Source organism: Peromyscus maniculatus, chromosome 14 (assembly GCF_049852395.1).
Source record: "Peromyscus maniculatus bairdii isolate BWxNUB_F1_BW_parent chromosome 14, HU_Pman_BW_mat_3.1, whole genome shotgun sequence".
NCBI lineage: Eukaryota > Metazoa > Chordata > Mammalia > Rodentia > Cricetidae > Peromyscus > Peromyscus maniculatus.
The window spans coordinates 51,079,455-51,106,976 of NC_134865.1; the positions used below are offsets into that span (position 1 = coordinate 51,079,455).

At 39.9% G+C, this 27,522-nt stretch overlaps 1 protein-coding gene across 1 annotated transcript; it reads left to right on the forward strand.

Annotated features, from left to right (window-relative positions):
- Window positions 1–25: 25 nt before the first annotated feature.
- On the forward strand, window positions 26–27,348 carry Eif2s1 (eukaryotic translation initiation factor 2 subunit alpha). Its single transcript, XM_006973121.4, has 8 exons — window positions 26–165; window positions 4,924–5,165; window positions 14,073–14,152; window positions 16,876–17,027; window positions 21,551–21,657; window positions 23,242–23,339; window positions 25,271–25,414; window positions 26,813–27,348. Exons 2-8 carry the CDS (start codon window positions 4,925–4,927, stop codon window positions 26,936–26,938), a joined length of 948 nt encoding a protein of 315 aa, XP_006973183.1. The 5' UTR covers window positions 26–165; window position 4,924; the 3' UTR covers window positions 26,939–27,348.
- Window positions 27,349–27,522: the final 174 nt, after the last annotated feature.

A 27,522-nucleotide genomic window follows, 5' to 3' on the forward strand; every position in this document is an offset into this window, starting at 1 on the left:
CCCCCTCGGCGCGTGCGCAGTGGGCGGTGGGTCCGCATGCGCGCTGGGTCGAGCGAAGCGCACGCTGAGCAGGTTCGGCGTCCGGTGCTGCTGTCCCGAGTCTCTTCGTCGGCGTTACGGAGCACGGCGTGGGAGCCCCGTCCGGGATTGACACATCCAGCTCAGGTGACTGGCCCCGCAGCTCGCTCTCCCCGGGAACTCGCTTTCGTTAGGTCCGGTGACAGGAGTGGTCGAGCGAGGCCAGGCCCCGGGCTCTCAGCCCCCCTCTCCCGTCCTTGCGCGGGAAGTGTCTGGACCCCGTCGCCACAGCCGGCCGGTGACTCCCTAGGTCTTCTCGCCAGTCCGGGGTCTGGTCCTGGGAGCCGGAAACGTGGTTGCGCGGGCGGAGGCACCCGGTGAAGGGGTTTCACAGCCTCCTTAAAGAAAAGACGCCTTGTGGTGGGGAGGCCTCTGGAGAGCGCTCCGACACCCCACCCCGGCTCAGCACGATCGAGCGCTCTGCTTTTACCCGGCCTGAGAATTTGGGCTTTTATTCCCCCCCCCCCCGCCCGCCCCAGGATACTGCCAAAACTTTTCCTCTGACTCAGTGGAGATCCAAGTTTTCGCCAAAGAACTTGTAGCCTAGATCACCATGTTTAAGTAAAAAAGTAGGTCCCAGTTAGTCCATAATGTGACCAGTAAGGTTGAAGGGCATTAAGTTTTCGCTCTGGTTGTGCATTTCGGTAGAGTGAATCATCCCTGGCATTGAAACTCTTGATATTAGGGGGTTTATTTGCCATGTTCGAGCTACTGCGAGAATAGCCCTGGGATCTTTTTAATTATGGAAGCTGAAAGCCTAATATTAAGGAAAACTTTAGAGTTAAATGTGTGTTCACACTCTTGGGGCTCTTTAAGAACCTCCCACACACACACACACAGAGACACACGAAATTTAGTATGCTTCAATTTTTATTACGGAAGAAACATTGTTTCTTGAAAAAAGGGTGCGTCCGAGAAGTCTTGCTTTTTCTCCTTAAGTTGGGGTGGGGGCGGGGAGCTCGGTAGTTCCTCAGAAGTGTCAGTTACTTTCATGAACCTGTCCCTTTTCTCAGTGCATATGACGCCAGATGGCAGGCGCTGATCCTCAGAAGGTGTAGTTGTAGTGTTAAACTTTAGAACAGGCCTTTTCCCGACACAGTACACTTTATTTATTCCCTGTATCTGCTATGATGACGTGACTATACTGGTTCTAGAAGTCGAACCTACTGTTGACAGGGGCAAAGTACTGATAATGGAAGGTATTTGAAATTAACTTTGAATTTGGATAAATATCTTTGGAAAAGTGGCTTTTTTTAAACATCAGAACAACATCACTGCCTGTGTGATGGTGTGTGCCTCTAATCCCACGTACAGACGTGGGATCTTGAGTTTGAGGGGTGTCGTGGTGTACACGTCTTGAATCCAGCACTCAGGATACAGAGCCAGGCGCCCTGGGAGCTTGAGGCCAGCCAGAGCTGCACAGTGAAACTGTCTAAAATCGGGAAGAGAGAAAGCTTATCAATCAGTATTATCATACTGTGATATATTGAGACTTTGTAAATAAAAGACACATCAGATTTAGTGTTAAAAAGACTTGGTTTTGGGGCTGGAGAGATGGCTCAGAGGTTAAGAGCACTGAATGCTCTTCCAGAGGTCCTGAGTTCAAATCCCAGCACCCACGTGGTGGCTCACAACCATCTGCAATGAGATCTGGCACCCTTTTCTGTATACATAATAAATCTTAAAAAAAAAAAAAAAAAGACTTGGTTTTGCCTGCCCTCAGGAGGCAGAGGCAGGCAGATCTTCGTGAGTTCGAGGCCAGACTGGTCTACAAAGTGAGTTTCAGGACACCTAGGGAGGGCTATTACACAGAAGTCTGTATTTTTAGTACTTATGTATTTGTCCTTGAATTATTGAAGTCATTTAATATTTATGTTCCTTGGTTTCCTGTTAGTTCCTTCTCTGTGCGTTTTTCATAGCGCCTTGTAGTCCTAGTTTGTTTTCCTACTAGTACTTAATTCCCTAGGGAAGATTTTTGGGTCCGTATTGTTTGGTACTTAGTAGTGACTACCCAAAATTGCAAAATGAAAAAGTCAGAATACTTTGAAAATTATGGAAAGGACTGAATAAATGCTTGATTTCTGTTTCATTGACAGAATTAAGAATGGGCTTTTAAAAATTGTTTTTAGAAAGTTACTAGCATTTCATAAAGTGATTTAGAAAGTCAGCCAATATAACAGGAATTCCTTTGTAGTTTTGGGCTACTTTCTTTGTACTCTAAGTAATGTAGCATTAGCAGTGTTCAGTTATTTACATCTTGGGAAAAAAAAAGATTGTGCCTTCTAAAGTAGCAGCGGCATCTCCCTTCTGTGTTCTCTTAGCCTGCTGCGTGTATTCTTCAACCAGCAGACTAAGTCAAAGCATCACCTTTACTATTTGGGGAAATTTGCTGAATAAATATGATTAACAGCTGTTAAATCTCCTAAAATTGTTCCACATTTATTCATTAAAAGTCTGTTTAATTGTCAAGTTCTCTATATACCAGTATTTGAAAACTTCTGCACCACCACCCCCCCTTAAGAGAAGCACTGTTTAAAAATGAAACAACTGTTTCCAAATGGGTAATTCTAGCTGAGGGTTGGATTTCTTTTGTTTACTAAATCCTTGTTTTGTTGAGCTGCAAGAGAATGAGCCTGGCACACGTTACTTTTGTGTGCTAAACAGTACTGTTAGTTCTGTCCTGATAGTTTTGCCTAAGCTGTGGTGTGTTTCTAACACAGAATATGTATATTAATATTGCTTTTTGTTTGTTAGATGTTTCTAGTTGTGATCTTTCTTAATAATGTATCCAGATTTTAAGAGCACAAACTGGTTCAAAATTTAATAGGCTCAAATCTTGACCTTCACTGCATATCAGTATATAAAGGAGCGAGTTGCTCAGCCCGCCCTCTATTTCCTTATCTACAAATAGGGAGAACTAGAGAGAAAGTGGTACCTCACAGGGCTAGGCAATGGACTAGGATCTTGTAAGAATAGCCCTACCTGATATAAGCATGTGTAAGTCCCATATACATGTTCCCGTTTGGTAGTAGAAATATGTGCATGTCAGGTAGTAGTTTTCAAACCCTACCGGGACAGAACTTTGTTGTTCCTTATGCTGGGTGAGAGTCTCATTCTTGGTTGGTTGGCTGGTTGGTTGGTTTCTTTCTCTGGGTAACCCTGGCTGTCCTGGAGCTCACTCTGTAGACCAAGCTGGTCTCAAACTCAGAAACCTGCCTTCCTCTGCCTTCTGGGTGCTGGGATTAAAGGCGTGTGACACTAAACATGGCTGAGTATCTAATTCTGTTGATGCCTTAGTCCCAATTAACAAGGAAGTAAGTCACTAAAATTTCACAATGAGTTCCTTAGGCCTTCAGGTGCTATTTGCTACCTGTCTTCTGAGCTCTGACACAGTAAGTAGGTTGTGATTAATAGGAAAACATAAAAGTCCTCAGCTACAATTAAAGTCTGAGGACTTCCTTTTTAAAGTATAGTGCTAACTGGTAGGAATTTCAGCATATGGGTCACTAAAGAGATGGTGCTGGAAATTGGGTGGATCAAAGGGAATAATTTTGAATATTGTTAATGGATGGAGATTAAAAGACACTTGAACTATGGAGATTTATAGGGCTCTTCTCAAGATTATGCATATTTGTTAACAAAATAAAAATAGAAGGACTGGGGTAGAGCTTGGTGGCGAAGTACTTCCCTAGCATAGGCAAGACCCTAGTGTCTCGAGCTGTTGGAGACTAGTACAGCTTAAAAATTGACTGTGGATTAATTACTTGTTTTAAAAACAGAGACAGGGTTTCTCTGTGTAGTTTTGGCTGTCCTTGAACTCACAGTGATCCGTCTGTCTCTGCTCCCAAGTGCTGGGATTAAAGGCGTGTGCCATGGGTGTTATGTGCTTGAAGTGCCCACAAAGGCCAGAAGAGGACATCAGATTCCCTTGAACTGTATTTACAGATGGTTGTGAGCAGAGTGTGCTGGAAACCGAACCTGCATTTGCTCTCAACCACTGAGCCATCTCTCCAGCCCCTTAATAAATTTTTAGGTTGTGATTCTGTAGTTTTTGCTGCAGTGATAATAGACTAGGGGTGCAGTTCATGAGAGGCAAGTAAGAAAGGATTTGCTACTTGAGTAAATAGGAACTTAGCTCAGTCCACAGCATACAAAAAGGACTGGTTGGAACATTTACCATATTGGCTAAGGAGTAGTCTTCCCTTTGTATGCTGTGTGGTAGGGGATGCCATCTGTGCTGACTTAGAGAAAGAGTAGCTTAGTAATGTTAGAAATCGTGTTATAGTGATGCCTCCTGGTCTGTGATAGTTCCCATGTGGTTGCTGGGAATTGAACTCAGGACCTCTGGAAGAGCAGTCGGTGCTCTTAACCTCTGAGCCATCTCTCCAACCCCCTGTGATATTTCTTAAATGTTGGGTGCTGGTTTACTGTGTTTGGGGGTTGTTTTTGCTTTGCTTTTGCTTTAGGATAGCATCTAGCTGTATATAGCCCAGGCGGTCTTCAAACTTGTGATCCTTCTGGCTCAACCTCAGAGCCTTGGCATTACAGGTATGCACCACGATGTCCTACTTAAGTGGTAATATTAAAATAGTGCTTTACTCTTGACATATTCCTTTAATCCTTAGATCTCACAGCACTTTATAGATAGTCATTATTTTTTATGGTTCCTCTGAAAGTGATTATCTCAGCATTACAAAACTATGGAGCAAATAAAAACTAAAATTTGGTTCCTGGGTATCTGTCCATTTTGGAGACTAGTGTCTATTTCCTTTGTTGTGTTCTTTCATTGACAGGGTCTACAAAATTCACTTTATTTATTTATGTATTTGTTTGTTTAAATTGCAGAATGCCAGGTCTAAGTTGTAGATTTTATCAACACAAATTCCCTGAGGTGGAAGATGTAGTGATGGTGAATGTAAGATCCATTGCTGAGATGGGAGCTTACGTCAGCTTGTTGGAATACAATAACATTGAAGGCATGATTCTTCTTAGTGAATTGTCCAGAAGACGTATCCGTTCTATAAACAAACTGATCCGCATCGGCAGAAATGAGTGTGTAGTTGTCATTAGAGTGGACAAAGAAAAAGGTAAGTGAGAAAAGTAAGAAATATGAATTGCAAAACTACAATGCTCCCTGTTTAAAAAACTTGCTTAAAAGTATGTATTTTAAAATACACTGTCATTAAACTACCAAAATTCTTTTACATGCAAAGTTGTTGAAGGGCTGGGGAGATAGCCAGTCAAGTAAGTGCTTGATATGCAAGCCTGGGGAGAGTGAGCTCAGTCCCAGGTTTGGAGGCCCAGGCTGGTAATCCCAACCCTGGGTTGATGAAAAATCTGGGGATTCGTGACCAGCCAGCTGAACTTACTGAGTTCCTGGCCATCAAGAGACCAATCTCAAAATCAAACCACTCCCAAGATTCTCCTATAGCTTGACTCACATGTGGCATACATGTGTACACACACATGCAATCACATGAACATACCCACATCTGCGTATGCACAAGCCTAGTTTCATTTGTCTAAAAATTTAAATAAAACATCTTTAGAGGGTACCAATTAGCTAAGTAAAAAACCTTTTACAATAGTAGTAGTAGTAGTAGTAGTTGTTGTTTAATAAGTACATTCGAGTTAGTTTTGTGGCCAAATAACTTGAAATTTTTCAGTATTTATAAGGATTTTGGTAATTAACTCATTATAATCCAAAAGAAAGAACCCTAGAGTAGTAGTCGATTCATCTGTATTTGTAAGGGAGGCCCTTGGGAGGAGTCCGCTCAGAACACATAGACAGCAAGTTCTCGGCACAGAGGAGATTTATTGGGGGGGGGGGCTGCACCTCTAGATAAGGCAAAGGCAGAGAGCAGGTGTTTTTGCAGGAGTAGGTTTTTAAGGAGAAAAAGCAAATCTGTGTTAAGATGAGTTGTTAAGTCCTGATTGGACAGGTTAGCCAAATAGTGAGTTTTGATTACTAGACCTTTGTCTAGAAATGAGTTGGTGGCCAAATAAGAGACTAGACCTTGGGGGTAATCTAATGGTTTAGTGAGGGAGAGGAAGAAAGGGCAAAACCTGTCTGCAATACTTGGGCCTGATAGGAGCCCTTCTTTATTAGTAGACTTGAATGTGTTTGGTGTTTTTTTTTCTTGATTTAAAATTAAATTAGCAGTGAGATAACTGGGTAAACATAGATGTGAGATAAAAATGAATGGGTTTTAGGAATTTGTATTTATTTATTTTTCAAGAGAGGGTTTCTCTGAATAACAGCCCTAGCTGTCCTGGAACTCAACTCTGTAAATCAAGCTGGTCTTGAATTCACAGAGATCCGCCTGCATCTGCCTCCTGAGTGCTGGGATTAAAGATGTGCACCACTTCCTCCAGGCAATTTTAGGAATATTTTGTATAAGCTTTGGAAAAGAATTATGCTGTGTGCATGCATGCATACATACATACATACATACATACATACATACATACAACTAAACTCCAGTATCTCTGGCAGTTAGAATGTTTGTGTCATCCCCTTACCTGTAGATCCTGCAAAATCTTTCAGACAGTGCTGAATGAATATCCATTTTCTTTTTCACTCATCTTTTTCCTGGATTCCATGTAAATCATACAGTCCTATTAAATAGGTACTGGCTTTAGCAAACTCACTGTAATTCATTAGTTGTTAGTTTCAGGTCAGCTGATTACTGTCAGGAGTAAACAACTACATACCTATGATGACTAGACTTGTTTTTTTAATCTCCCCTACCGTTGAGTTTGCTGGCACATTCTCAATTTTAAGTCTTCACATCGCTGCTCCAAAACAATAAGAGCCAAATACTGCCTTGTTTTGTAATTCTTTATTACATAAGACACCTGCAAAGGAATTAGGTGTATTTTCAGTTACCATCAAGAAGGATATTTCAGAAAAATACAATAGATATATGTAAGATTATTTCTGTGGCAGAACCTTTTTGCACTGTGTTAATTTAAAACAAGAAGCAATTAAAATGTAGATTGGTTAACTCTGTTGGCATATTTATTTAGAATGAGATCTGACTGTTCTAATGTGAGAAGGACTCCGAGGTAATAATAAAAGCAAAGTACAAAAGAGCCTATAGAGGGTTTTGTTTCAGTTTTATTTATTTACTTTTGATGTGTATAGATGTTGTGCCTACATGTATGCCTGTGCACCACCTGCCTGCCCAGTGCCCTCAGACACCAGAATAGGGCATTGAATACCCCGGAACTGGAGTTATAGACAGTTGTGAGCAGTCATGGGTATTCAGGGAATCAAACCCAGGTCTTCTAAAAGAGAAGCTAGAACTCTTAACCACTAAACCATCTCTACAGCCTAGGACATCTTATGTTTTGGGGGTTTTTTTGTTTTGTTTTCCAATACAGGGTTTCTCTGTGTAGCTCTGACTGTCCTGGAACTTATTCTGTACACCAGGCTGGCCTCAAACTCAGGGATCTGCTTGCCTCTGTCTCTGGAGTGCTGGTATTAAAGGTGTGTACTGCATGCCCAACAAGGAGATCTGTTTTTATTATGAGAATGTTAGATCCTGTTGGACAAGACTTTTACCAATAGCTGTAAACTCCAGACATGTATAAAAATTAACTGTGTATGACAAGGTGAAATCAAAAGCTGTCCAAAACTGAAAGTCCACACTTGGAAGAAAGGAGCTGTGCTGGATCACTTTTCTGTCTTTGTGTTTTTTCCCCAAGTGCATACTGAAGATGCTTCAAGTACAGCACCTAAGATCCTGCTATAAAACTTGGTTTAACCACAGAAAGCCCTAGATAAGACACAGCAAATGAAAAATGATAATAATGATCAAGAATAGAGCGGGAGTATAGAGCAACCTGTGGGTCACGACCCCTTTGGAGTCAACTGACCCTTTCATGGGGGTCGTCTAAGACCATCGGTAAACACAGATACTTACATTATGATTCATCACAATAGCAAAATTACAGTTATGAAGTAGCAACAGAAATAATTATATGGTTGGAGGTCACCACCACAAGAGGAATTATATTATATGGTCGCTGCATTAGGAAGATTGAGAACCACTGGATTAGGAAAAGTCCATAAAAGAAGAGCCCCTAGTCTTTAAATAAATTCTGCCATTCTGCCTCAGTCTTTGTGACCCCTGAATTGATAGACAGGTAGCCTTCAAGCATCCAAAATCTGAAGATTACAGTTGTTTCCTACTTGAGTCCATTTTGAGTTCAAATAGTTAATTCTGATGAAACAACAACTTCAAGTTGTTTAAGTATATATATACTTAAAGGGAATATATAGTAATCCAGAGCCTATCCTAAATAATCTTCATAGTGTCAAAGATATATCCAAAACTGTTGGGGAGGGGGGCGCAAGAAAAACAAAACGAGGCCTAGGAGTAGTTTCTAAGGGCTGATCCAGAGGTAATCCAAGTTTAAATTTGGTGACAAGAATGTTTAAAATGATTGTTATGCTACCCAAACACATTAGGAAAATTAGCCAATCTAAAGGACAGAAAATATTGGGGAAAAGAATACAGATAGAACATCAGCAACCATTTAGTATCAGAAGTACTATACCAGTAGACAAGGAGAGGGGCAGGAAGTGTATTTAAAAAAAAACAATGTTAGGCCCATGCCTGCCTAGGTTATAGTGAGATGCCCCCTCCCCCCCAAAAAAAAAAAATCTAGTTTCCTATAATTGTTGAAAATCAAACGCTGAGTTTACAGACTGGAAAAGACTCATAGGTTTTTACAGTATAAATGATAATAAAACTGCACATAAGCATGTGCAGACATTGTGGGGACACACACACACAAAAAAAAAACAGTACATAGTATGTAGGGGTGGAGATACAAAGTACTCTGGTGTACTCAGAAGTCACTAATAGATGTCAAGCCTTGGAAAGACAAAAAAAGTCAAGTTAGAATTGTGTATCCAGTAATAAATAATACCAAACAACGAAAGTCAAGATGGAGATGTTTTCATGTGAAGAGGAAACTAGGAATTTACTGCCAGATAGAACTGCATTAAGGAAAAAGTAATACCCTAGGCTAGTCTTGTGGTTCCTCAGATGAATTTAATTTTAAAATACTCTTTTCCCCCTTTCTCTTAATTTCTTTACAATGCATTTAGTTGTTTTATTTTTGCCATTAAAGATGTAAATTTATGAAAGTCACTGAGTGATAACTGGAGGAGAGCCGTGTCTTCAGAGATTTTCTCTGGGAAGGCATGTCATGATATGCATGGCAACTTGGGCAAGCCCTAGTCTGAGAGAGGCGGCAGAAGGAGCCCTAAGAGAAACCAGCATAGTTATTTGGCTTGATTGTTGGTAATGATGGCAGGAGCAAACGGTGTCTTATTATATTAGCCTAGGTTGGCCTCAAATTCACAGTCCTGCCTCCCTGCTGAGGTTATAGACATGAGCTACCTACCATACCCACCTTCCGGTATGCTCTTAGATTCTGGCAGCGTGCAGTGACTAACAGACCTACCTGGCCAGTTTGAATAATCCTGGAAGGAGTTGGGATAAAAGGGTTGCCAGTAATTTATCTAATTCCTTCTGACTTGATAAAGGGTAAGTACAATATTGTAAAAATATGTAGATTCCAGATTGGGTAGTTTATATAATACAAACCCATTGCTAACTCTTCTAAGAGAATTGGCTGGCCCTCAGAGAGTCTTTCTCACTCAAATTATTGAGACCACAAGTATAAGAAGAACATCAAGAATACATAGGTACGTGCATGGTGGTCCATATCTTTAATTCTCAGGAGGCAAGAAGTAGGCAGATCTCAGTTTGAGGCCAGCCTAGTCTACAGAGTTAGTTCCAAGACTGTCAGACTACACAGAGACTCTGTCTCAAAAAAAAAAAAAAAAAAAAGTAGGGTATTGGTGGTGTACCTATAATCCCAGCACTTGGGAGGCAGGGGCAGGTGGATCTCTTGAATTGGTGGCTAGTCTGGTCTACTGCAGATAAGCAGGATGTATATTGTAATCCTTGAAACAACCACTAAAAATGAAAAGACTCATCAAAAGGCCATTGATAGATGAGAACTACACTTATCTGTGGATATAAGTATGAATATTTACAATATAGGTAGGAATTATGCTAGTTTAATAAAGTAGTGGTGGTAGGTTCTCCTCTAAGGCTATCTAATACCAGGTAGTCAGACCTGGAATCATATACATACAAGTAACATTTTACAGGTTACTGAACAGGTTGTGTTTATATACTTAGAAATATGTGTATGTGTGCACCAACACAGAAAAAGAGACTGTATCTGAGAGAGAACACACAGGTGGGATACGTGGAAGGGGTGAAAGGGAAGAAAGGGATGGGACAAAATGATGTAATTGTATTTTAGTTTTTAAAAAGCCGGTGATGGGGGCTGCAGAGAAGGCTTGGCAGTCACTGGCTGCTCTTCTAGAGGACCTAGATTCAATTCCCGACACCCACATAGTGACTAACAACCATTTATAACTCCAGTTCCAGGAGATCCAACACTCTCTTCTGGCCTTAGAGCACCAGGCATGAGTATGGTGCATAGATACACACATAGGCAAAGTACCCATACAAATAAAATTAAAAAGTACTTCTAAAAAAAAATTCTTGGCTATACTAAGTTTACTTAGAAGACGGGAGAAAAATGAAAACCAAGTTGGGGAAAAGGAAAACAAATACTTTGAAGTATAGATCTGAATCCTGTTACATTAATAATTATACTAAATGTAAGTCAAACACATATTCCAATTAAAAGGCAAAGATACGTAGGCTAGATTTAAAAAGCAAGACCCAACAGTAATACTGCCTACAGGAGACTTGACTGAAAATAAGTAGATGGAGCCAGGCATGTTGGTGCATGCCATTAATCCTAGCACTTGAGACAGACGATTTCTGAGTTCAAGGCCAGCCTAGTATATGAAGTAAGACCTGTCTCATGGATGGATGGATCATAGATGTGAGAGAGATGTTATGCTGACATAGTAACACTAGAATATCTGTTAATAAAGTAAGCGAGAATTAAGCAGGGACATTTTGTAATGATTAAGACATTAAGTGGAATATGAGTTGAAGATGCGTTACATTCATCTGTGCTGTGGAATATTTGTTTAATGATACAAAGATGTGTTGCATTCTTTTATGTTGCATTTGTTTAATTCTGTAAAGTTAACGTGTTACTTTGCCTGCCTAAAACACCTGATTGGTCTAATAAAGATCTGGACAGCCAATAGGCGGGAGAAAGGATAGGCAAGGCTGGCATGGGGAGAGAATAAATAGAGAAGAGCAAGGGGGAGGAGCAAGAAAAGGACAGGAGGATGCCAGGGGCCAGCCAACCAATCAGACAGCCACCCACGAGTAAGAAGCAAAGAGGGATATATAGAATAGCCCATAATTAAAAAGAAGTGGGATTATTTAAGTTAGAAAAGCTAGCTAGAAACAAGCCAAGCTAAGATTGGGCATTCATAATTAAGAATAAGTCTCCTGGGCTGGAGAGATGGCTCAGGGGTTAGGAGCACTGGCTGTTCTTCCAGAGGACCTGAGTTCAATTCCCAGCAACCACATGGTGGCTCACAACCATCTGTAATGAGATCTAGTGCCCTCTCTGGCCTGCAGGGATATATATATATGTGTAATAAATAAATCTTTTTTTAAAAAAGAAGATTAAATCTCCTTGTATTTATTTGGGAGCTGGATGGCAGGCCCCCAAAGAGTTAAAAAAAAAAAAAAAAAAAACTACAAATAGTCATCAATATATATGTGCCCAATAGATATTAGTGATGTGAAGTAAAAATTTTAAAAGTAGATGAGTATATAATTATAGTTAGAGGTTTAGATAACTTTTGACTAGTTAATTGAAGAGCTATATCAGGCTGCACAGTGGTGCTCCGCACCTTTAATCCTAGCACTTGGGGAGCAGAGGCAGGCCAATCTCGGTGAGTTCCGGGACAGCCAGGGCTACACAGAGAAACCCTATCTCGAAAAACCAAAAGAAAAGGGGTGGGTGGGGGAGATGCATTACAAATGTTGAACAATTTATAGAACACTATACCCACAAAAGATGGAATATATATTTGTTTTAGATTGCATGTCATACTCACTAAAATAGTAAGTTGAGCCATAATAGAGCTTTGAGTAAATTTAAGAGGGTTGAAATCATATGTTCTCTTATCATATTGAAATTTGTTTGAATCATTATCATTGTATCTTGAGAAGAGAAAGCAAACATTTGCTAAATTGAGCACCCATGTATTAAGGCTACAGGGAAATTTTATGTTATTGCTTATGTTAGAAAAGATTAAAGACCTAAAATGATTAGGTTTTTAATTGAAGAGAAAATGAGATAGTCTGGGCGTATACCTCAATGGAAGGGCCTTGCCTAGAATATGATGATGTGGGTTTGAGCTCGAGCACCAGGAATGAGTGGAGTTAGGGGTGTCAGGAAAAGAAAAGACTTTTGTATATAACAGTGTATAAAGTAGTAAAGCAGGATCAAATGGAGCCAGGCATGGTGGCATACACCTTTAACCCCAGGACGAAGAGGCAATTTGTTTTAACATTCAAAATTAATGTGTGCTCTTACTTATGCATTTGGTTATCAGCAAGGTTACAAAAGCAACTGAGTGGTAGAAACATTGTCTTTTTATTTTAATAATGCTGGGACTGGAGAGATGGCTCAGCAGTTAAGAGTACTGGTTATTCTAGAGGACCTGGGTTCGATTCCCAGCACCCATATGGCAGCTTACAACTGCCTGTAACTCTACCTCCAGGGGATCCGACTTCCTCATACAGTCATAGATGTAGGCAAAACACCAAGGCACATACAATAAAAATAAATCATTTAAAAAATAATAATGCTGAGACAATTGGATGTCCATATGCTAAAAAAAATATGAAGCATGATTCATAAATACTACCTTTAAAAAAATAACCTAAAATCGCCGGGCGGTGGTGGCGCACACCTTTAATCCCAGCACTCGGGAGGCAGAGCCAGGCGGATCTCTGTGAGTTCGAGGCCAGCCTGGGCTACCAAGTGAGTTCCAGGAAAGGCACAAAGCTACACAGAGAAACCCTGTCTCGAAAAACCAAAAAAAAAAAAAAAAAAAAAAAAATAACCTAAAATCATAGGCCTACATCAGAGTGAAACTAGCACTTTTAGAAGAAGGCATAAAAGTAAATTGTTACAACTTTTTGCTGTAATTTCTTAGATTAAAACATTAAAAAATAATCTGTGAGAAGAAAGATTGATAATTTGGACTCCAGTGTTAATAAAGACTTGGGTTCTTTGGGAAATACTGTTAAGAGAATTAAAAAGATAAAAGAAATTTTGTGTGTGGATTTTTAATTATGGTCTCATGGGTTTTGTTCTAGCCAGGCATAGAATTGTAGATGTGTCCATGGTCTGGGTATTTGATGAATTTTGTGATCTTTCTTGAGTCCTGATTTCTCGGGGTTAAAAGGCTGCATCTCTGGGAAAGAGCACCTACCATGCAACCGATTGTTGTATAGGTTTTAAGGGTGCTTTAGTGCTGCCGTCTGGGTAGAACAGTCATTCAGAAGATGGCAGTGTTATTTCTGTTGAAGGTCAACTCTCTTTGGGTTTGGTTTTGAGACAGGGTTTCTTGTGCTGAGCTGGCTTTAAACCTACCTTTGACCTGCACCTTCTAAGTTCTAGAATTAACAGGCATATGCTGCCACACCTGATTGGACAATAGCCTCTTAATCATAGTAGTTCTCAACTGCTGGGATGCTTAGGGGGAGTCATTTAAGTACCTTTTAATTAAATAATTGAAAATTACAATTCCTTCCAAAATAATAATTACCCTATGATAAAAATGTTCCTGAAATTTTATCTAAATTTCTCATCTTGTAGCAGTATTTTGTCAATATGGTTTTAATGGGGATAATTGTAAGCTTCTCAATCAGATACATTTGCTTATAAAATTGTTTCTAATCATATGTTTACACTTGAACAAATAACATTTATTTTAAAATATTTTCACATAGGATATATTGATTTGTCAAAAAGAAGAGTTTCTCCAGAGGAAGCAATCAAATGTGAAGACAAATTCACAAAATCCAAAACTGTGAGTTGATTTTCTTTGTTAAGCTTTATTTATTTTATGTATATGAGTGTTTTGCCTACATGTATGTGTATGCACTATGGGTGTGTCTGGTACTCAAGGAGGTCAGAAGAGGGTATCAGACACTTTGGAACTGGAGTTTTAAATAGTTGTGAGCGCTGAGAATTGAACCTAGGTCTTCTACAAGACCAGTAGTGCTCTTGCCAACTAAGTAGTCTTTCCAGCCCCTAAATCTCTGTTTTTAATGACATTATTTCTGGTTTCTTTGCTTTTTATTAGTGCTTTGTTCTTTTCTGCTGTGTGGGTTCCTATCCTAAAATAAAATACCAAGACAATGTTTGAATAAAAAGTTTTAATTTTGGTTAATACAATGTCATAGTTGGACACCTGAAAAGCAGGCCTCCAGGTGCACCTGTGAGGGAATGTCTTGGTTCAGGTTGATTCATGTGTCTTATTTGTGAGTGGGACCATTTCCTGGCGGGGGATCCTGGCCTATATGAAGTAGAGAGGGCAAGCTAAGCACTAGCCTGCCTGCATACGCTGATTCATACTCTACTGTTGACTGCTAATGTGACCAGTTTTCTCATCTGCATCTGACTTCCCTGGTGTTGGAAGCCAAATAAACCTCTCTCCCTTATGTTGCCTTTGTTAGTGGATTTTATCCCAGCAACAGAAAAGAAACTAAGATGCCCAGTAAAATAAATAAAGATCCCTAGTGCAATCAGAGCATGATCCAGATCTCTCCTTTCATTTTATGTGTTTACACATCTGAAGCATGTAAAATAAATGTTGTTGTTGTTGTTGTTGTTGTTGTTGTTGTTGTTGTTGTTGTTTTGTAAAACCTCTTTTCAGTAAGACTTGTCATTCAGAACTAATAACCCCTTTGGCATTACATGACTACATACTAGAAATGCAGAATTTGAAGTCAGGTATAGTGGTACATGCCTTTATTCCCAACATTTGAAATCAGCATAGGAGTTTGTTGTCAGCTTGATCTACACAGTACCACCCTGTCTCAAAAAGAGAGACTAGGATTGTAGTTGAGAGGTAAGAGCATTTACTTAGGATGGAGAAGGCCCTGTGTTTGATTCTTTATATTGTCAAAGAAATAAAGGTATAGCCAGGCAGTGATAGTGCACGCCTTTAATCCCAACACTCAGGAGGCAGAGGTAGGCTGATCTCTGTGATTTCCGGCACTAGTCTGGTCTACAAAGTGAGTTCCAGGACAGGCTCCAAAGCTACACAGAGAAACCCTGTCCTGAAAAACCAAAAAGAGAGAGAGAGAGGGAGAGGGAGGAAGGGAGGAAAGGGTGTTACCTTGGTCCTGTTTGTAAAGCACTGCTCTAGGAAATTTGCATGTTTCTGGTTTCATTAGGACACTGTCAAATTGAGTATTTGCCTGGAACAGTGTTGTGTACTTATAGTCCTACCTACATGGGAAGCTAAGACAAGTTTTGCTTCAGCCTAGTCTGGGCAATAAAGCAAGCCTATAGCTCATAAAACAACAGCCTAAACAAGAGTATGTTCCCGGTCTTATAAAATGAAACGAGCAGTATAGGACCCTTTCTTAGTCAGTTTCGAAGTGAAATGTGAACTTTGTTTGTTTGTTTGTTTGTTTGTTTGTTTGTTTGTTTGTTTTGGTGTTTGTGTGTATGTGCCATGGTACACATGTAGAGGTTAGAGGACACTTGTGGGGACCAAGTCTCTGCTTCTACCATGTGGGTTCTGGGGATTGGACTCTGGTTGTCCCTCTTAACATATTTCATTTCAAAACTGACTAAGAAAGGGTCCTAAACTGCTCATTTCATTTTATCAACCCGGGAACATACTCTTGTTTATGCTGTTGTTTTATGAGGTATACGCATCTCTACCCACTCACGGAGCCATCTTCCTAGCTCATGAGATAACTTCTTAGATATTTTTCTCTAAATTTGTATTTTTTAGGCAGATTGATTGGGTAAGTAAATGGAAGGATAATTATTAAATGATAACAGCAAAAGAAATATTAAAATCTCAATTGGTTCTGTGCTCTCATAACAGTTTTCTCCTTTGTGGGGCGTTTACCCACCACCCCCACAGCTTCCCAGAGTTTTCTTGAGTGCGATCAGCAGGAAATATTAGATAGAAGGATTTATAGCGGAGAATCTTGTGGAGATAAACAGATAGAAAATAAAGGATAGCCTCGAGAGGGCCTGGAACCTATTCCAACGGCCCCGGACTGTCTCTGGCCCAGGGTTTTTATAGAGACGCCAAGGGGTAGAGCAAAAGACCTCCTCCCCCAGCACAGTCAAGTGCAGACCATCTCAGACACCTGCGCTCAGGCCCGTGGTCCTGATCATCCTCTATTAGGACCTGCTGGGTAAAGCCACGAGGAACCCGAGAACGGGTTCCCACACTCCTTATAACAGTGTGGTTTTGTATATACTTGATCTATGCAAGAGCTCTCTTAGTAAGGAAAGATACTAAGGGCCTTGTTGCAAGTGAAACAAATTCAGAGATGTTAATTTGTTTGAATGCCCCAAGTTGTGTCATATTTCTACTTGTTATACTCACTTCAGTTAATTATTATGAAGTAGTGAATATTTCTTTATGGAGAAAGAACATACAGTTAGAGATGCTATTGTTCAAGAATTATTGGAGTAAAATTATATTTTCCGCCAGAATATAACAGTCTCTTCTTTGGCTATCTAATTTTTAAATTAATGAGTTCTTCGTTTTGTACCTAGGTTTATAGCATTCTTCGCCATGTTGCTGAGGTACTAGAATATACCAAGGATGAGCAACTGGAAAGCCTGTTCCAGAGGACTGCCTGGGTCTTTGATGACAAGTACAAGAAACCTGGATATGGTGCTTACGATGCCTTTAAGCATGCAGTCTCGTAAGAACACCTTGATTCTGCCTTTATGTCTCACCTGCTAAGTATTAACACACAGGTTGATTACCTAACCTCTAGTCATACAACACCCATATATTAGGTCCTTGTCAAAATTAGCTTTAAAAATACTTTTATATAAAAGGCCTATGATGTGGGCCTTTCCTATCTGGTCCAGTATAGTTTTCATATGCCGTATTTACTTGGTTTCATCTCACACTACTTCCTTGTAAATTTCCATTCCAAGTCATTGGATGATTTCAGGACCAATGTGGACGTCTCATCCAAAATAGTACAGCCTCTTACTTAGTGCAGTGTTAGGACCTTCATCCCATGCCACATTAACTTACCTTCCGTGTGGCCTCACAATGGACCTTTTAAACTAGGTTAGCTTTGCCTTTAAAAAGCTGTAGTTCATAGGTTTTGGTCTTTCCCTGGGATCCTACTGTATTTCTTCTTATTCTTCGGTATTAGGCTCTGGCTCCAGACCTGTTTTTCCTTGTGTCTGTGGCCTTTCCTTTCCTGACTTTGTCAGCTAACATGCAGTCTTCATGAGATGTCAGTTCAATAACTTTCTTGCCAGTAGTAGAGCTTTTGCTGTTTCTCCTCTTAAAGATTTATTTATTTATTTATTTATTTATTTATTTATTTATTTATTTATTTATTATGTATATAGAAGAGGGCGCCAGATCTCATTAGAGTTTCTCAGTGTTCTTCCTCAGAAACCCTCCTAGTCACTCACTCTTGGTCATCTTCCCTCTACCCATCTTCTTCTAGACCATTTGGTCACATCATTTCTCCTGTGCTCCTGGGCTTCGTGCCCTTTCAGCTCAGACCAACTCTACAGCCTACTAACCCTAAAAGCTCCTTTGCTTGGATCTTCAGCCTTTTTCTTTATTAATTTCTGCCTTTATCCTAAAAATATTCTAGTTTTCTCCATTTAAGTCAAAACACGACTTCTCATCTTTCCCTTGACTCTCTTGTAGACAGCATCATGCCCTCTCTAGTAACCATCTACTTGTCCCTGCTTGCTGTCTCTACATCTTTTCCTCCTGTTCCTTCATAAATGATAATGCTGCATGAACTCTCCTCACTGTTCATTCCCAGCCCCTGTTCTGCTGACAGCTGGTTTTCTCAGCCCTTAGAATGAGAGAGGAAGACTAGGCCTGTCATAATCCCCAGCATACCAAATTCCCTGGTGTGACTCTGTGTATGTGAGATGTTGTAAGAGAAAGGAGAAAAATAATAGCTAGCAGTTCCATTATCCTAGCATCTATGATGTATGTGGTCTTGTCCTTGTGCTATAATTGAAGAAACTGAGGCAGATGTCAGTTTGTTCAAGGTCACACATTCCAAAGTTTGTGTCACCAGTATTTAAGCCCAGGCATACTGTTTCCATCGGGCTCTTGTACTGTTCACCCTTCAGTGCTATTTATCCTTCTACTCTATTAGTCAATAGTTTGGGGGAGGGGGGTTGTATGGGATATAGAATCCAAGGCACAAACATACACCACACAGTTACTCAGCCACAGTCTAGTCAGTATGTATGCTAATGGCAGACCATCACCACCTGGCCTTGTTAACATCTTGCATTTGTTTTTCTAGCCTTCTCCATTACCACTAGGTCTTAGTGTGTTTTAGTTGCCTTCTCTTAACAATGTTCTCTCACTTCATCACTCAGGTAGCAGTTGTCCAGTTTTAATTAATACTGACTCTTCCATGTGTGCTTCACCTTTCTTTTAATTAAGAAACTACATTTCTAGCCTATCCTGGTGGTGCATGCCTTTAATCCCAGCACTTAGAGCCAGAGCCAGGAGGATCTCTGTGAGTTCAAGGCCAGCCTGGTTCACAAAGTGAATTACAGGACAGCTAGGGTTGTTACACAGAGAAACCCTGTTTTGAAAAACCAAAAAACTGGATTTCTGAAGTAAATGGAAACAATGTTTTTCTTCTCTCCATATCCAGTCTCCTCCCTCATCAGTAGTAAGTGCCATCCTGAAGTCATTTGTGGTCAGCTTTTTCTTCTGCCGCCAGCTCACACATGATGACCCAGAGACTTCACATTAATTATGAAAGCTTGCCCTTTAGTTTAGGCTTGTCCCATTAGCTTATAACTTACATTAACCTGTTTCTGTTAATCTACAGTCTATTACATGACTTTTTACCTCTCCTTCATTCTGTAGGTCTGTGTCTCACTGGTGGCTCTCTATGCACCTAGATTCCTTCTCCTCCTCCTTTCTCTCCTCAGAAATCCCACCTGTCCTTTCCTGCTAAGCTATTGGCCATTCAGCTTTTTATTACACCAATCACAGCAACACATCTTCACACAGTGTACAAATATTCTGCAACATTAATAATTGTATGTTATTATCACAGTTTTACAATGTACATTTTGAGCATCTCTAATCTAGAAGCACAAAAAAATTACAAAATCTAAAAGTTTGCATACTAACATTATGCCACATATATGCCTGACCTGTGACAAATGATGGTTAAAATGCAGACACACTAAAGATGCTTATAAATAATGTTCTTTAATGTGTTTGTATAAGGTACAAACAGTTGTAAATGAATTTCATGTTTAGACTAGTCTCTCCTCCCAGAGATACTTCATTTGTATAGATAAATACTCCAAAATCTTGGGGAAATGCAAACTATTTCTAGTCCCAAGATTGTAATTGTTATATTTTTACTCTTTTGGCTCTTTGCTCTTTGGGAGGCCCTGACACCCAGCTCCCAAATAATCATATGGAGGCTTATTTTTATGAATGCAAAGCCTTAGCTTGGCTTGTTTCTAGTCAGCTTTTCTCCACTTAAATTATCCTGTCTATCTTTTGCCTATGGGCTTTTACCTTTCTATATACCTTTCTTTGTTTCTTACTCCACGGCTGGCTATGTAGCTGGGTGGCTGGCCCCTGGGGTCCTCCTCTGCTTCTTCGCTCCTTGGTCTCCTCCTTCCAGATTTCTCCTTATTAGAACAATCAGATGTTTTAGAGAGGCAAAGTAGCACAGCTTCACAGAGTTAAACAAATACGCGTAAAATAAGTACAACATATCTTCGCATTATTAAACAAATGTTCCACAGCATAAACAGATGAAACACATCTTCAACTAATATTCCACAGCACAAGATTTTGCAAGTCCATAAAATACAAGTAGGATGGATAAGTTGTATATGTAAACTTTAATCCATTGTTTTATCTCTCAAGTGGCATTTGGCTTTATAAGGTTGAATAAGATTTTTCCATATTGAAGATGTACCTACTTCCTCATAATCTGTGTATCATTTCATTTTGGGATTATGCACTCTATGTTCCTCTATTAAGAGATTTAATTTCTCCTTTTGTCCAATTTTTCAAGCAGTGTTGTGAATAAATGAATATATATTTACCTTTGAAGGTTTCTAGATTTATAAATATGTACAAACATATTTACATCTGTTTGGTTTTGCCAAATTACACTCCAAATTGGTTCTATAGTTTATGTTCCCTTAGCGACTGTCTAAGTAGATATTGCTGTTTTCCCTCATCTTCACCATCATTTGGTATATATGTCAGATTCTTTTTCTTTTTGCCCTAATTTATTTACATGCCCCTGCTCATTGATGAAGTCAACAGCTTTATATGTTTAGTGATTGTAAATGTCAGTCTGTGAATTCAGTATGAGAATGTAACTATCTCTTTCAGTTTGTCTTGTTACTTTGTGCAAGCTAAATGAAAAGTCCCCTATATACAGATTGTATCACTTTACATTAAGTCCCCATGTTATTAGTTTGGATGCTTGCTCATGTTAGATCTTTTTTGCATATTATAACTTTCTGTGACATTCTGCCTCTGCTTGTTAGGGTCTACTGTTCTTCTAGTTACCCTTGTGGGGTGGTGGTAGTGGGGGGGGGTGTCAAGACAGGAGTGCTGGGATTAAAGGCATGCACCACCACCACCCAGCTCTCTCTCATTCTTTCTCTCTTCCATTTATTACCAGTGTTAGCTAAGTCCTTACCTGATGTAATGATCCAGGTCTTAGACACTGGGGAGGATCAGATGAAATGCTGATTTCTGCATGAAGTCCTTCCCAACCTCACTAACTGGCGTTATACCGTCCTGTCCTGCTGCCCAAGTGTTTGTTCTTTCTAAGCTAGGTTCTAAGTCCTTGAAATAGAGTCCTAATAACACAGAAATGCTTAATTACAATAGAATGTCAGATTCACATTGAAAGGTATTAAATTGCTTATTTTAGCCAAATTCTGTTTTGATAATCAGTTGAATGTTTTCTGTTTGTCATATACTAAGTGCTTTACCTGCATTCCTTCACTTAATACAGCAGTTCTGTGAGGCACTGTTCATCCTCAGTTTACACATTTCGGAGGAGAAAAAGAACACATAGTTAAAATTGTGTGCAAAATCAAGATTTCAACTTCCATGCTGAAACTCATGCTTTATTGTTATTTGTAGTATCCTGTAGTCGTGTGTTTGGTTCCATGGTTATTAGTAATATTACCTTGACATTTCTTGTTTTATTTTTTTTCTCAGAGATCCATCTATCTTGGATAGTTTAGATTTGAATGAAAATGAACGAGAAGTACTCATTAACAATATCAATAGGCGTTTGACCCCACAAGCTGTCAAAATTCGAGCAGGTAAATGGCTTTTAAATGACTTTAACTGTTGTACGTGCCTAAACAAGCTGTTAAGTAATAAGACTTACCAAAATATGTGTTGCTACATCAACAACTACAAATTTTTCTAAATATTTTTCTTTTGTAACAACAGTTTTAAGGTTTTGTTTGGTTTGAGTTTGGTTTTTTTTGTTTTGTTTTGTTTTGGGGGGTGGGGTGTTTGTTTATTGACTGCTTTTGGGTTTTGTTTTGGCTCTTAAAATCAAACTTCATACATGCTGGGTAAGTACTCCGCCAGTCTCATACCCATCACCCAAGAAATTACTTCTGCAAAAGCATAAAATATATTGGCACAAATGAAAATAGTCCTGGAAGTTCAACTAATCTTAATTTAGCCCTTTAAAAAAAAGAACTAGCCGGGCGGTGGTGGCGCACGCCTTTAATCCCAGCACTCGGGAGGCAGAGCCAGGCGGATCTCTGTGAGTTCGAGGCCAGCCTGGGCTACCAAGTGAGTCCCATGAAAGGCGCAAAGCTACACAGAGAAACCCTGTCTCGAAAAACCCAAAAAAAAAAAAAAAAAAAAAAAAGAACTAATATTTTGCCTTGGTATACAACTTAAAGTATTTCAACAGGACAGTGATATCCTTCCATGCCTCTGTATTGACCCTATATCAATCATCTGGAATATTTTCAGATATTCTTCCTGTTCAGATACAGGATCATGTGTCTAAGGCAGTAATTCTTAATCTGTGGGTCATGACCCCTCTGACGGGTTGAGTGATCCTTTCATGGGGGTCGAATATCAGATATCCTGCATATCAGATGTTTATGATTCATAACGGTAGCAAAATTACAGTTATAAAGTAGGAACAAAACTTTGTGGTTGGGGGTCACAACAACATGAGGAACTGTTAAGGGGTTGCAGGGTTAGGAAGGTTGAGAACCACTGGTCAAAGGGGTAGAGGTATAAAAATCAGGGTGGAGCACATTCTTAGCATTGTGAAGCACTAGCTAGCATCAGCCCCCAATAAAAGTGCATAGATGTTAACATTTCCTCTTAGGAAACATACCGATTTTATTAATTTTTTACAATTACAAAAATATATACTTACCCATATATACAGGTGTTCTAAAAGATTTGCTGGCTCAGCAAGTAAAGCCACTTGCCAACAAGCCCAACAGCCTGAGTTGAAACCCAGGACCTACATAGTGGAAAGAGAGACCCTCCCCCATGTTATCCTCTCAGACCTCCACACAACTGAGTGTGCACCTGTACACACACGATAATTAAGTGTGATAAAGTAAAAAGAATTGTGGGGCCAAATGAGTTGCAGTTTCCAAATAGATCTAGACATTTTGCTATCACAGGGTTTGATAAATATCTTTGTCTTTTGTAAAATGATCCTGCCTCAGTTTCCCTAGCTGAGTTCACAGGGGTGTGACCACATACCTAGCCATAGACAGATATTTTCAGCTGTGAAAATATATTTCTAATTGAGGTTAATGTCATAAGTATCTATACCTGTATAACTTCAACATCTCTGGTTCTTTTATCTTTCTTTATGGTCATTACTGGTGCTAGCTTTTGAATTTTTGTAATTTTAGATATTGAAGTAGCTTGCTATGGTTATGAGGGAATTGATGCTGTAAAAGAAGCCCTGAGAGCAGGTTTGAATTGTTCTACAGAAACCATGCCCATCAAGGTAAGATGCATTTTATCCCACCCTGCTCATCAGAACCTTGCAGTTGACCTGTGTGCTGGCAGTTGAACCCAGGGCCACTAAGTTATATTTCCAATCTCTTTCTTTTCTCTTCTCTTCTCATCTCGTCTCGTCTGTCTGTCTCTGTCAGTCTCTCTGTTTGTCTCTCTCTGTCTCTCTCTCTCTCTCTCTCTCTCTGTCTCTCTCTCTCTCTCAATTGGTCTTACTGGATAGGAAATTACAGCTCTCGGTGGTAAAGTGCTAGCCTGGCATATTCAGTGCCCAGAGTTTAATTTCTAACACCAAAAAAAAAAAGGTAGCCTGGGGATTAGAGAACTACTTTAGAGGTTAAGAGCTAATGCTCTTGCAAAAGATCTGAGTTGAGTTCCAGCCCTAGAGGATCTGACACCTCAGGTACCCATATACCACACACATGGCAGACACGGACACCGAATTTAAAGTTGTTGGGGTTTTTTGTTTGTTTGTTTAATGTAAACTGGGATTTTGCCTGTTGTCTGTGTGAGGGTGTCGGATCCCTTGGAATAGGAGTTACAGACAATTGTAAACTGCCATGTAGGTGCTGGGAATTGAACCTGGGTCCTTTGGAAGAGTGGCCAGAACTCTTAACCACTGAGCCATCTCTCCAGCCCCAATGGACACATAAGTTAAAAAACGGGGTCGGGGTGGGAGGTGTGCAAAACCTGTCATATTTCATTTTTAAAATCTTTTTCCCCCCTCCAAGTTGACTAGTCTCTTGGTGATGTTTCTAGTCAGTCTGCAGCAATGGCTTTTGTTGGTACTACCATGACAGTGAAGGGGGAGGGGTTCCTATTGTGAGTGGACCAGCAATATTCAGTCTTCTTTACAGTAAGGAGTTACAGTGCCCAGATTGTTTATAACACCTTGAGAAGGGTAACATTTCCTCAGCAACATACATTCAGCTTTGTTGAAGTTTGCCTAACTGGATAATCGTCACTCAGAATTTCTTTGTTTAGGATTTATTTATTGTCAGGCATGGTGGCACATACCTTTAATCCTAGTACTTGGGAAGCAGATCTGTGAGTTCAAGGCCAGCCTCGTCTACATAGTGTAAGACTTTGTCTTGGAAGGGGGAGAAAACACTTATTATTTTTATTTTATGTGTGTTTGCCTGCATGTATGTACTGTGTCCATGCCTGGTGCCCACAGAGACCAGAAGAGGGCATCAGATCTTCTAGAACTGAAGTTACAGATGGTTGTGAGTCGCTGTGTGGATGCTGAGAACCAAACTGGGACCCTCTGCAAGAGTAACAAGTGCACTTAACCCCTGAACCATCTTTCCAACCCCAATTACCCATTATTCTGATGACAGTCACCCACAACACTCAATAGTTATAATTCTTCATATTCAGTATTATAATGAACTATTTCTATGAACTAGATTAGATCATTGTATCAATGGTCTGTTGCTGTATATGATGGTTGGTGTTAGTTTACAGCTTGACAGATTTAGAATCCGTGTAGGCATGTCTGTGCAAGATTGGCTTAATTATGTCAATTGAGGTACACTGACCCACCCACTGTGGATGACACCATTCTCTGAATGGGATCGTGGACTGTATAAATGGAGAGGAAACTGAAGAGCTGGGTGCATGCATTCGTTTCTGTCTTCTGACTTCAGACATAGCATTACTAACTGCTTCAGATTCCCACTGCCTTGACTTTCCACCATGATGGACTGTGCCTTAAATTATGAGCTAAAATGAATCCTTTCTCCCATAAATTGCTTTTATTAGTGTTTTTTTTATCAACTCAGTGAGAAAAAAATAAGAGATCTGATCTAGAAAACTGGGAGGCAAGTTGAGATGATTCCTTCATGCAGCGAATGAATAAAACAATTATTGAGTGTCCTGGGTATGTATATTCATCACTTTATTTCTGTCTTTCTCCTCTAGATTAACCTCATAGCTCCACCCCGGTATGTGATGACGACGACGACCCTGGAGAGAACAGAAGGCCTCTCTGTTCTCAATCAGGCTATGGCAGTCATCAAGGAGAAGATCGAGGAGAAGAGGGGTGTGTTCAATGTGCAGATGAAGGTGAGATTGGCAGCTTAGTTTTCACTTTGTTCTTAATGCTTTTGCTCTGTTTTTTGCTCTTGATACAGGATCCCATGTAGTCCAGGCTGGTCTCTAGCTCACTGTGTAGTGGAGGCTAGCCTTGCACTCCCTGATGACTGCCTGTTTATTTAATTTTCTTTTTAGTGTGTGTGCCCAGGTATGCTGACCCATGGGTGCACATAGGAAGGCCAGAGGTCAGTGTCAGACATCCTCTATGTGTTTGGTGAGACTCACTGAACCTGGAGCTCAGGATCCCCCTGTCCTCACTCCCTCGCTCTAGGTTACAGATAGACAGCACTGTGTCCCGCTCTTTGTGTGGCTGCCAGGGTGTGAACATCAGTCCTCATTCTTGTGCAGAAAGCACTTCGCCCACTTACCTACCTTTTTAAATGTCAGATGTGGGCAGCAAAATGGCTCAGTAGGTAAAAGGGCCCTTGCTGCCAAGCCTGATGACCTGAATTTGTTAGAAGAAGAAAACTAACTCCCAAAAGTTGTCTTCTCAACTTCAAAAGCACACCATGGCCTGCATTCCCACACATATAAATAAATAAAGGCATTGTTGTGTCAGATGAGTTGAATATAATGGGGAACTGAGACCAGGATGATTGCCTAAAGTTCAGAGCCAACCTTGTCAACATCCTGAGGCTACCTGCCCAGTCAGATATAGTTGGGAATAAAAAAGTATTAAGTATAAAGTCATCATTGATACAGAGTATTCCTAAAAGGGGTTTTGTTGGTAATAAGAACTATTAGCACTAGACTGTCATATAGTTGCACAGACGTTTGAGCCAGTGGTATTAGGGTTTTTCCCCTCAGGGAGAAAAACAGACAATGAAAAATTTGCTAGGCATAGTGACACAAACCTAATTTCAGCACTGGGAGGCAGGTAGGAGGAGGCCTCATCTATATAAGGAGGCCCTGTTTCAAACAGTAATCTTGTCTTCCCTCATCTCTATAAATAGAACCTAATTTCTATATGCTGTTTATCTATGTGTCTAGAATGAATCCTTCTCTGAGTAAGAATAATAATTTATCTTGAGCCCAGAATACCCTTTTAAAAAGAAAAAAAACAGGACAGTGGTAGTTCTCTGTTGTGATCACTAAATTCATGTTTTCAGTTTAAAACAGTTTAAAACAGTTTATTAAAATGACAAAGTACTATTCCACTGGAGTGTGCACTCGTTACTTGTACCATCTTGTCTTGTACTTTAACTTTCAGCTAATAGAACTTATTCACTGGTAAGTCAACAAGGGTATGACTGAATTAGTAGACATGAAAGTACTTTTAAAGTTAAATTTTAAACTTTAAAAGTGATACTATTGAAATCCAATCTGCTGTGCTGTTTATTTCATTTTGAAATTATGCCTCTTCCACAGCCCAAAGTGGTCACAGATACAGATGAGACTGAACTTGCAAGGCAGCTGGAACGGCTTGAGAGAGAAAATGCAGAAGTAGATGGAGATGATGATGCAGAAGAAATGGAGGCCAAAGCTGAAGACTAGCCTTGTGGAAACCAGTCCAATTTAAGGAATACGATGCAGCCTTCTTGGCTGTAAACCCTAGACTTGAAAGTTTTCCAGTATTGAAAACTTCAAAGCTGAATATTTTTATTTCCAAGTATTTAAGTATTCAACACAAGAATCTAAATGCCCTCCCTCATGTCAGCTGTTTTCACGTAGATGCTCTAACACCTCACGCATTTTTTAAGGGAGTGGCTTGTTTTGACCGGAGACAGATCTTAAAGAGCAATCCTAAAATGGGGCTTTCAGTTTCCATTTCTGATGTCTCTGGATTGGCACTCTTATGGTTCAGTGCCTCCATGAGATTTACCAGGGGCACCCAACATAAACAGTCCAACCTTTCTATATAAAATGTATTCAAGAAAATTCAAATAAATTTCTGGGATATTTAACTTTAGGCTTCTTCCTTCTTGTCAGCAGTTAAAGCCAGTCGGAATGCTCAGACTCTGATTATCTTTCTATGTGAGAAGTAAAAGGGCAAGTAATCAAGTGACCTCTGCAGTAAGACTTTCAAAAAGAAAGTATAGTAAAGCAGTTGGAAATGTAACCATAGTGAATTTGGTCCT